The sequence below is a fragment of the Neofelis nebulosa genome, chromosome 3 (genome assembly GCF_028018385.1).
Source record: "Neofelis nebulosa isolate mNeoNeb1 chromosome 3, mNeoNeb1.pri, whole genome shotgun sequence".
NCBI classification, from domain to species: Eukaryota; Metazoa; Chordata; class Mammalia; order Carnivora; family Felidae; genus Neofelis; species Neofelis nebulosa.
The window spans coordinates 51,756,455-51,768,042 of NC_080784.1; the positions used below are offsets into that span (position 1 = coordinate 51,756,455).

Here is an 11,588-nt window from a genome sequence, read left to right on the forward strand (position 1 = left end):
ATCACTCCCCGTTTTTTTTTTTCCAGATGCCCTAAGGGCAGCACATCCCATGATTCCCTCCCTCCCCACCCCACCCCCCCAACCCACCAGGATCTTACCCTTTCCCAAGCTTTTTGATGCGAGAGTTCCCCTGAAGGCATGACAGGTGAGAAACTTATCCCTTATTTGTAACACCATCTTCTGGTGCCTGACAAACATCCTGCGGTGCCAGTTTCCTTCACAGCTTTGTTGTTTAACACTGAGTTGTGCACGGAGGGAGAGCTTCCCGCTCCCCCTAAATATGACACCTGCCGCTTCCTGGTGTCTTCCTGCAGGAGAGCACCACACGTTTTCACCCATAGCCATTGCTGGCAGTTATACTTTTGTCCTGTTGTAATCGAGAGTTTTTTGGGTCTTTTGTTCTTTTGTGAAAATGCATTTTTATCCATAAGATGTTGGTGTCTGTAGTTTAGTCTAGTTTTCTCAGCTCAGTAGAAAGATACCATGAGCTCTGATAAACTGTACGAGTACTAGTCCAGAATTCAATAGCTCACTAGTATGGCCTTCAGTGACTAGTGCTATGTTTGTTGCAAACCTAGAATGATCAGGTTTGATTATCATCACCAGCAATCTTTCTGATAGAAGGAAAAAATTCTCAGCAAGAAAAAAACATTTTGGTGCTTTTTATTTGTTGAATCCTGGAAATGTCAACTGGAAGTCTGGACCTATTTCCATTCAGTGTCTACTTAAATACATTTCACCTCTACTCTGTCACGAGCCCCTCACCCACTGTGTCCTCCCACGAATGTTCTGCCTCCCCTTGCCCTCAGCATGCCTTTCTGTGAGTTGGAGAATTTTACCAATCCACTAATAACATTTGTTTCTTATTTCTGCATGTCTAGGATGACAGCACTAGCCATAGTGACCACCAAGACCCCATCTCATTAGCTGTGGAAATGGCAGCAGTCAACCACACTATCTTGGCCTTGGCCCGACAAGGAGCCAACGAAATCAAGACAGAGGCCCTGGATGACGACTGATCAGGGAGGGTTGAACATGAGAAGTTAACTTAGTTTAGACGTAGCACCTTAGCAGACTTTCCTCGGTCCTTAACATGTGTTCTTACAGTATAACTTGCAGTTTCTTGTATGTCAGTTAGCCCTTAGGGTCTTGTTCTGTGAAGATGGCATGGTGCCCTCAGCCTTTGCATATACTCTCTCAGTATTAATTCCCAGTAAATAATAACCAACCAACCAACCAACCAACCAAACTTCCCTCTCCCAGCCCCCGAGGCTAGAAAATCTTGCTGCTCTGTCTTAGCATTCCAAGAAAGTGCTTCCAGGTATTTAGATAGCCCTCAGTTCTCAAATAATAGGCTACGTGTAAAACCTTGGGTACCTTTAGATTCCTGTAACACTAGTCTGTACCCTTTTCCTTCCCCAAGACTGATAGGATGCAAGCTGAGGTAGTGTGGCCCAGGATTGACAGACACCATTTGGGGAGTATCTGCAGAGTAAAAGGAACACTAGAATTCCCACTCAGAGTGGGAATAATTGATTTCCAGCTGCAATAAGCCGTGCCTCATAATAGTCACACTGTGGCTAGATTATACTTCTTTGGGTGCTGTGGAAAGATGTGGAATGTCCATGGAAAAACTTGATCTCAGATTTTGGTTGATGTTAACATGCCTGACACAGACATCCTTTCCTCTCACAAGCTGTGTGACTTAGTAGATAAAATACTGCCTTCTGCCTTTGGGACCATGATTCAAACACACAAAAAAACAAAAGTCATTTAAAAAAACAAAACAAAACAAAACAAACCCAGCTTGAGAGCATTGGAAAAAAAACAAAACAAAACAAAACAAAAAACATGAGCTGAATGTCTAATGGATGTTAAGTCCAGTTCTCAGAACCACTGTACGTTACGCGGCACAGGTATGTGCCTGCCTGCAAAAGTGCTGGAGGTCATCATGGACGCTGCTTTGCCTCCTGTTTGTGTCCCCTTTCCCTGCTACCAAAAAAAATCTTTCAAGGATGGAGCTAAGGTCACAAATGAGTGAATGAACTTCCAGTCTTTGTATCCATTAACTGAAGCCCCCTCAATATGAGAGGTTGATAGAGGACTTTATGGTGGGATTATGCTGACTGACTATCACAATTGCAAATACTTTCCTAAAAAGGAGCAGAAAAAAGCAGGGGACAATTGCCACTTGCGTGGTGTGTCTTCAAGATACAACGTGATGTGACTGCTTTGGTGTTCTCTTTACTCTGTCCTTGTAGAGGTGTGAAAAGCTATATTGCTACAGGCAATTTATTTAATAATTGGAAGCCATATTGATAATGGATGTGGTAATATTTGTAAAGTTTAATCTACTTTAAGCGGCAGTAACTAATGGAATTTTTTTCCTTGATCACATATGTAGCACTTTTGTTACTTTTTAAAGATATTTATATTTGATAAATCTTTTTTTCATTTTGAGAACTCAAAATACCAAACAGTGAACTTGCGTTATAAAGTCACCCTGTGATCACCTTGTCATCTAGTAGCAAAATGATGAACTATTCATGCATCAAAGAAAATTACATCTGCTGGCCTTGTATGAAAATGATCTCTTGGCATCCCGATTAAATGACACACTGTCACTGTGGGGAAGAGGAAACAGCCTTCAATGTAGTGGCGTAGGGTGCGTCTGAGGGAGGCATGACTGCTGTGTATTTTCTGCCTCGTTCCATCTCCTTTCTACGCACAGTGGAGCCTTGTTTAAAGGGGGATTTGGGGCTGGCTGTTAACTGTCTTTTCGTCCATTATCTAAGAACAATTTCTAAGATGGAAGGAAGGCGCCATTTCCTTACCTCTTCACCTCCATGCCCCCACCAAATGTATTCAACCTAAAACCATTGAGAAGAGAGTGAGACTGACCTTCTTTGTTTTTCCCTTTCTCATTAGTAGATATTAAATACCCACCAGTTTTTAGCTGGTCTGACTCCATTTAAGGCGTATGCTGACAAGGTCTTCTCCCTGTCTGTTCATCCTGCCTATGCCAGTGTGCGGAAGCCTTTAGAGGGCATGAAAATGCCACCTTATATGGGTCTGTGACTTTAAAGAGCTAAGGGCAGGGACTGGGCCTGCTCTTATCTGTGGATTTCAGGCAGAAAATGTATATACTTCTTCCAGCTTCCAAGAATTGGAGTAAAATGGGGTAGTCTTTTCTGTTTTACTGTATTACTTGAACCAACAGATTCAAGAGTAGCATTTGTTATTCTCAGGAATGATCCCCCTGCTCATTTTCTTTCTTGGTGTGTTTGAGTTTTTATTTCAATTAGGAGATTATGTTATCTTTCTTTCCTTTTATATTACTTAGAAAAAAAAATGTAACGTATTGTATCTTCCCATTCCGGTGAAATTTTGTCTGCTTATTCTCAGTTGAATCAGAAAGAAAAGAGAGGAAAATATACTGTCTGACAAGCCACATCCATGATTTATTGTAAGGAGATTATTATAATTGATAGCTTCTTTATGATGGGATTGCTAGTATCATTTGTTCTTGCTGGTCTTTTTAAAGAAACAGACTCAAACTGTTAAGACAGCTGCAGTTTCTAAAGAAATACAGTGATTGCCAGAGAAGAGCTAAAAGGTTTCATTGTTTTAAGGCCTTAAGGAAGGAGAAAAGCTTCAGAGAAAAAAGGGGAGTCAGTATCCATGAAAGCAGTAGCAGGCCCTATCTGGCAACCTGGAAAAAGTAAGAGCACATGTCTACCAATGCAGGATAGCCTCATACTGGGTTCAGGAAGAAGGAATCTTTCATCCAGAATTCTTCTTTTAATTGAAGAAGACTGCTGGCCTGCTCTTAAGACCCGCTGCCTTACATATAACTTTTGCTTTTTCACCGAGAGCAAAAATACAGTTCTTTGGGGCCTAGATTTAAATCTGCCATTGTTTTTTTGTTTTTGTTTTTGTTTTGTTTTTGTCCCTGGGTTCAATTCTGCTGTCTTGTCCAGTCTACCTTCAATGTTCTCATAATGGCACACAGAGTTGTCACTGTCTTAATTTGTAGTATCTTTGGATGGTGAATTTTTTTCTTAAAAAACCCTAAATTCCTGTCTTACTGAAGGGAAAAGAGCCAGACTCAAAAAAAAAAAAAGAAAAAGAAAAAGAAAAAAAAATCCCATTATGTACTTTTGGGTTGATCTACCCCTCTTTTCTTACTCCATCCTGTACATCCCTCAGGCCCCAGAGGACTGTTTCAGGACTGCTCTTCCCTAGTGAAGAAGACTAAATAAAAGGGTGGGGTGGAAACCTTGTCAGCAGTTCTTATAGGAACTTGTCTGTTATTTTTTGAAAGACACTTTCATTGAATTACTATAGTCACATGGGTAAACTTCCTACTCTTCTTACAACACAGCCTTACAAAGGGACCTTTTAAAGATGGACCATCTGAATGAGATTTCTGATTTGCTGTTGATAACCCTAATGTGGGGTGAAGGCCAGGGAGGGCAATACAGTACACTCTTAGCTGAGACCTTCTGGTGTCAGTCAGTACCAAATAGACACTTTGGTTTATTTCAGCAAAGCTTGTAATTGTTGAGTACCCCTTAGGGCATTTCTTCACAGTCTCAGTCCTTTAAGTGGTTGAAAAGTGCGGTTACCTTCCACCTACCTATGGGATCTATACAGTTCCCACACACTGTCTTTGGGTGGGCGCCCCCCCCCCCCCCCATTCTCCTGTTCCTTCCCAGGAAGAAAGTTCCTGGAACAGGAAGACCCCTTTAAGGTACCTTTCACTGTAGCTCAGTAGAGGTGACCACCTAAAAAGATACGGGTGAGGAAGCAGCTGCTCATCAACAGTGAAGTATGCAAATCCAGTACTGTGGTTCCTGGTAGATTTTCGATGGCACGCAGTCCAGTAACCGACAGTACCACTGTTGGGGCCAGATATCCACATATATTTTTACCTTAAAGGGGACAACTCATGAAGAGCTCACTCAAACACTCATTTCAGTTCTTTACAAACTTCCCTCCTGGACTCTAGCCATCAAGCACCAAGTGTAAATAGACTTATTTCATCAGGAATCTCCAGTCACATTCTCTCCCTCTGTGAACAGCTCCCCTTCCATTTGCCTCTGGGCTCCAATCTAAGGGCCTCATCTTGAGCAGACATCTTTGCTGGGATTTTTATCTTCCACAGAAGGCAGAGCATGTGGGTGTGGTCCATCTCTTCACACAAACACTCCTTTCTGTCTTGCAGGCCATCTTTGTGACCAGCTACATATTCCACTGACCAGCTACATTATCTCTGCCCATAACAGTGGAAATAATCCCTTTTTCACACACAGTCCTCCTACCCATCCTAAAAATGTGAACTTCAAGTCCTTACTCTCTTGGTCCTAAGAAGGGTTTGGGTAGAAGCAGTCTTCCCATGTAACTTGTAGCTCTGCCTTTTAAAATTGCTTTTTGTCATTTTTTGTTCAGAGAACAACCAGAGTATTTTTCCCCAATAAGTCTCAACAGATTCTTAGGCAATAATTTTTCTTGTTATTGATGATCTTGTGCTCAGTAGCACTCTACACTGAATAGTCCTGACCCTTCACGTTGTGCGTTGGTTTTCTGTGTTAATCTCTGTCCGTGATTTAAATCTTAGGTCAGAGTGGTGATTTAAATCTTAGGTCAGAGTGGTGATAGATTTTGTCATTTTGTTGTTGTGATTATTAGTAATGTTTTACTACTGTATTCACTGGGGCTGCATTGAGACCAGCCAAATCCATTTATAGCTTTACTGAGCCGGTTTTGTTTGTCAAGATTTCCCAAGTGAAAGTTGGGCGCACTGACCAGCTGCTGGCTGACAGCGTCTTTCTGGAGCATAGGGATGGGGTGGGGGATGCACTGGGGAAGGGGTGGGAATTACACATTTAAAACATTCCTTTTTGTGTGCTCTCTAAATAGCAAGGATGTTTACTCAGGATTCAGGTATCAGTTGTCAGCCATGTTGAATTTGGCTAACTGAGCTGCCTGCCCGAAAACCTTCTTCCTGTTTCTTAATTTCCAGACTAATTTACATTACTTCAGTAATACCTAAGTTTTCCAGTTTGAAGGTATTGTACCATAATGAGAACACAAGGTTTTCCCAGGGAGGCAACTATGAATGGCCACGTTATCTTGTAAGGACTTCCCTAGTGGTAGCGTATTGTCACAGTAGAGGCCCTTTCTTTTTCAGTACCGCGCTCTCCTTCATCACATGCTCTTCTCTTCAAAAGATGACTATCACCTAAGAGGAAAGCTTTCTTTACCCCTCGAAGGAGAACTACCATACTGAGATGGTGGGAAAGACTTTTTCAATACATCGACCCCACAAGTTCCTTTTCCAGTCACAAAAACTCCTCTTATAAACAGGTTATGTTCAGAAAGGCTGTTCTTCAGTCTCTTTACTTACAAGCTAAAAGTGATAAGCGACTGCTTTTGTCATCTTAAAGGACCAACGGTTGACTCACTTATCTCTGAAGTGCAACTCTGTTCCTATCTATGGACATTCGAAAGCTGGAAGTCTTGGTGGAGATGAAAAGTAGCAGCAAAGAGAAAGCTAACGATGTGAGAAATCCAGTTTCCTATAACATTAGTTTTCTTTAGTAATTAAAAGGGGAGTACGTAGGGTGGAGAAGGGAGGGGAAATCTGCTTGCACCAAAAGATCTTGCACCCCGTGCTTATCATCACCCAGGGACCTTGAGGGTGTAGTAGATGCTGTGGGTAACCAGTGTGCAGAACCCTGGACTTCTGTTTTATCACGCTTCATAGGATGCTTGGGGCCAAGCATTGCGCAGAACTAAATCTAACTGATTCAAGTCAAGTCTAACTTCTGGCCGTCAGCCACCCATGTTTCACGCCCGTTATCTTGTTAGCCCGTGCAGCGCCCTGACAGCAAACAGGGATGCATCTGCAGGAGGCTCTGCCTTTCAGTCCTGACACCTTTTTTGCTTGACAAGTTTGGGAATTGATTTGCCCATCTGGATGGCATGACCGTGCCTTCCATGGGTGTCTGAGCCCCAAAGTGCAGTGGTGTGGGGGCAGCTGTCGAGTGTGCCCTGTCACTATGACTGCCACACGCTGACCTGAGCAGGGCGTGTGTGCCCGGCTCAGACATCTTGGGATGCCGCTCCATTTTCATTTTCTCTTTTAATAAAAGTGGCTCTATACAGCCATAATTAACTCTCAAATTCACATTGGTGTGCTGTGATCAAATGAAGGTTTGCCTGAATCCTTTCAAATTGTAACCATGGTAATTGAGGGGGGTGGCACAGAATGAATATATAAAAATATAATGACAATTGTTCTGAATGACTGAGTGTCCTCCTGACATGTAATTAGCTGTTTTAGCAAGATGTAGATTGGCATGGTCATAATTAAAAGGATTTCTGTCCTTTATGCGATTGGAAATGGCAGATCTCCCATTCCCTGTTCCCTTTTAGCACTGATGCTCCCAAGAACATTTGGAACAGCAGCTCAGTAAACTAAAATAATGACATGGTGTTCGTGTCCTCTCCCTTTAGTGAAAGAGAAGGATTTGGAGTTATTTCAACTTCAAAATGGAAGCCTTCGCTGTTGCTCCCCACTTGACTTCTATATCATTTGAAACCTCTGTCTCACATCGAGTTTTGACTAGCTCCACCTTTGGCAGAAACTTTAGTCAGAACCCCAAACTGAGTCAGTCCCTGACAAGCCCTTCATGACTGCCCCACTTGCTGGCCAGCTAAGCACATCATGTGGCCTCACTTGAGGACATTTACTGTCTAACAAGCTTCCTGGGATTTTGATTTTCTCCTTGGTTACTTGATATTTCCATTGTCACCATTAGAAAGTATCAAATGGGAATGTACACGTGAGTTAAATAGCGTTTTCCTCACTGAATCATAGGATCTTTGACAGACATGATACAAACAGATGTAAACACATGAGCTTTTAACAACTATGTGGCATAAATGGAGTCCTGATACTTACAGTGTCCTGTAGTTAATGTATATGCATGAGTGTCACCCAGATTTCCCCACATTGCTCTTACAGGGCAAAACCAGGTTCCTTATGTCAGCAGCCTTTTGTTATCCTAGTTTTCCCCATTGCTCTGCTGAGTCATTGGGATTGTCTCCCCAGCCCACCCAGGTGCATGTTTTCTCTCCCTTTCACTTTGCTTGCTTCTCTTCATCACTTTGTCCCCCTGAGCATCGTGTGGCCTTGACACCTTACACCGCCTGCCCAGGATGTCTGCTGTTCTCCCGCCGAGGCCTCCCACTGGAGGGGAGCTGCTGTGTCGCCAGCTAGCTTTTCTCTAGAATATGCTTTGGTTTTTTCCATCACTTGCAGAAGTCTTCATTCAGTTCTATGATCAAGTGAGCCTCTGCACGAATACCAGCACCCAGCATAGTGCCAAGCAGCCTCTCACAAGCTGCTTCGTTTCTGTGGGGCTCCTAGCTGTGCCTGTGAGCCTGGGCCACGAGCGCCTTCTTCCTTCAAGCCTGGACACTCCGGGATTGCTTAGTAACCACTGAGAAAATGCCACTCTTGCTTTTGTTCATATTTTGCTGCTTACCCTCATACAAACCTTTTCCCCCGTCTCCACATATCAGAAGGGATCCTAACCAAGTGCTAGTTATACTTCATTTTGATGAAAATGCTGAGGCAGGCTGCTTCTCTATAACTGTTCTCTCCCCGTCCAGAAACAGAATTTGGGAAAAGGTTCTGCCTTGAGGTCTTTTATTCTTGTTCTCCTCAAAAATACCTCCAAAATGTGTAGTCATTGGGCCAGATCAGGAAAAATGCCATTAAAAGTTCTTACACGGTGCTTCTCTTCCTATAGGATCTAAAAGTGACTTTCAGCCCCACCCCCATGCGCCTACTTTCAAGATACATGTGCTAGTGTGGAGACTTCCCTGTGGGGTCCTATCAGTCTTCTGACAGTTGGAATGATTGTGGATTTATGGCCCCAAAGAGCAGAGTACCCCATCCCTTATTTTCCCAGCTGCTGAAAGATCACCATCTCCATTACAGTTGAGAAGCTGTTTTAAGATTAGAAATTCTGAGAACTCACTGGAGTATGATTCCGATTGCTGAGACAGGCATTCAAACAGCCAGCACAACGTTCTGATTATCTGCTTATATTCAAACAAAATAGAAGTATCACTGCAGTTAAAACCTAACACAATCTGCTCTTTTAGGGATCAAAGTATTCGATGTGCCGCTTAAGGAATGGTGCTACTAAAAAAGAACTGGAGTTGGCAAGACATTTCCCTCCCCAGTTGTTTCCACGGGCCATTTTGGTGATTCCAAAAACCCTACACCTTATAATGCCATTACCACCAGCAGCCCCCACTAAAAAGAAAAAAGCAAAAAAGAAAGCCAACTCACCCAAATCCCTGAGAGCATGGGTAGTACTTACCCATGAAATAGTATTTTTTTTGGAAGAAAACACCAGAAGTTACTCTTACAAGAGACCAGAGTAAAGAAAGATGTCATTCTAAATCATAATGCAACAAGAGACAAACATTCAGACCTCCTGAGCATTCAGAGCTCATGATCATAGCAGCTGACATTTATTGAGCATGTACTATGCGCCAGGCACTGTGCTGAGTGTTCTTACTGTCTTGTTTATTCTTGAAGATTCGCAGACCCTACACTGAGCAGCATCACCTTAATGGAGTCGAGGAAAATCTCCAGTTGCTTCTTTCACATTAGTAGATGTTATTTGGAGAACAGGTTGCAGGGTCTGCCTGGCATTGCTCTGAGTGAAATCAATGCACTTAACCTATTTTGTTCTCTCACAAGACTATGCTGGATAATCCCCACTAGCACACTGTCACATTGCTATCCTCTGTCTGTGCACTTCATTCCCCCTGACACTGAACTAGTGTTACTTTGATGATCTAGACATTAGAGCATCCCTTCCCCTTGGCCTTTCTCCGTGGTTAGTGATAGTGACAGAAACGCAGTGAACTCAGTGAGGCTCAGCAACAGTGATGTGAAACCTGTTTCAAACATCCTGTCTCTAGAAGGCAAATGTGAGGTCCTGCCTTTTGGGGGCAGGAGGAGAAACAGAATGGCTGTCTCATCATCTGCGTTTTGAGGAGAAGTAGAATTTACTAGCACTCCTTGGGTGTAGTTGCAGTTAGTTGAGGCAGAGAGTGCACTTCCTGTTTTCCCTCTGTTTAGCTCTTCAAGCATTTTCTTAGTGCCTGTTACTGTTAGGCATCCTGCTTCTGCACAGAAGTGTTTAGCTAAGCCGTTCCAGCTCGTTCTGCTGTCCCATCATAGACACGAGAGACAGTGGGGCTGAGCCATTACTTTTGGAGATTCGGGGATTCTGGTATTAGTGTCTGCCCCACATGGAGACAGGTCCAGATTTGGGATCAGCATAGAACTGTCTAATGAACCACAGTCCAGCAAAAGGGCCAGCTGCCTAGGGATTCAGGTGGCAGCTCAGTGACCATTGTCAGGGGCCCGGGCTCTAAGCTGACCGGAGGACTGAACTAAAATTCCATGTTTCTCTCCCCCTCGCTTCTCCAGCTCTTTTCCTCTTGAAAGTAAGTTCCCAGGGGTTGTCACTCTCTTCTCATCCACTCCATCACGTCCTAGGCATCCTTGGAGCCCAAGAGAGTGGAAACCACCCCAGGAGGAAGGCCCCAGTTGGAATGGCCCTGTGAGCAGATCTATCAGGTTGACTATTTGAGTTTGGTGGCTCTGTAATAGGTACCTTGTTTCATTAGCTGGCTAATGGAATTTTTGATTATCCCCCCCGCCCCACACCAAAAAAAACCCAGCCTAATGTGAAGGGAACAAGGTATGTGTGCCTTCTGTTTAGCTGTTGGTCCAGATTTGGCATCTCTGGTGGCAGTTGGGTGCCACTGAAATTTTGGAATGGAGACATTAACTCCATGCTTGGAAAGAGCACGTGACTCTTACCAACCAGTATGGGTGGCAGAGATGAGTCACAAGATTTGTGTTGCCTTTATAACTTTTCCAGCTTCCCATCACTTCCAGGTCAAGTTGAAGTCTCCGTCTTGTTTTCTGGCTTCCTTTAAGCCCAGAAACCGCTCCCCTTTTGTTGCTTTACTGGAACTAAGAGCCCAGCGTAAACTTATGAGGGTCATTTTTCCACTTCATCATTCACTGAAGCTATTAAACTGGAAACAAAATGACATTAGTGCTATATTAATGTAAACAGCAGCCACTCTAGTGATATTACATTGAACTCTTTTGTTTTTATGCCAGATTCATGGGCGGGGGCAGGCAGCGCATACATTAGTAGAGTGGATTGAACAGAGGTGAGGGCTCAGCTGTGGGCTCCTTTCAAGAGCATTATTGTTAGTGATTTGCCTTGAAAACCACATTTCAATATGTTAAAGTCAGTGAGCCCCTTAATCCTGCATCTCTGAAAATGGGCACCACAAAACCAAAGTTCTTTGGGGGCAGGGGGAGTTCTCCCTTCAAGCGTCGGCATCTCTGGCAAGGCTTTTCTTCGTTGCTCACGGTTTCACCAGAACACTTCTCTCGAAAGGGCCTCTTCTAGTAGTTTTTCTCACACGGGAAATAGCAAGCAAGCCTGTGCAGTCCTGTAGCCGTGAGTCTG

At 43.5% G+C, this 11,588-nt stretch overlaps 1 protein-coding gene across 9 annotated transcripts in view; it reads left to right on the forward strand.

Moving 5' to 3' along the window:
* HMBOX1 (homeobox containing 1) overlaps positions 1 to 5,318 on the forward strand; it is a 184,665-nt gene extending 179,347 nt beyond the window's left edge. For 6 of the 9 annotated variants that reach the window (XM_058720794.1, XM_058720795.1, XM_058720796.1 and 3 more), the window contains one exon: positions 882 to 5,318. In XM_058720794.1, the coding sequence (XP_058576777.1) occupies positions 882 to 1,019 (138 nt within the window). In that variant the 3' untranslated portion in view covers positions 1,020 to 5,318. The remainder of the gene's footprint in view (positions 1 to 881) is intronic. The other 3 variants (XM_058720800.1, XM_058720801.1, XM_058720802.1) reach the window with 1 other exon arrangement.
* The last annotated feature ends 6,270 nt before the right edge of the window (positions 5,319 to 11,588 follow it).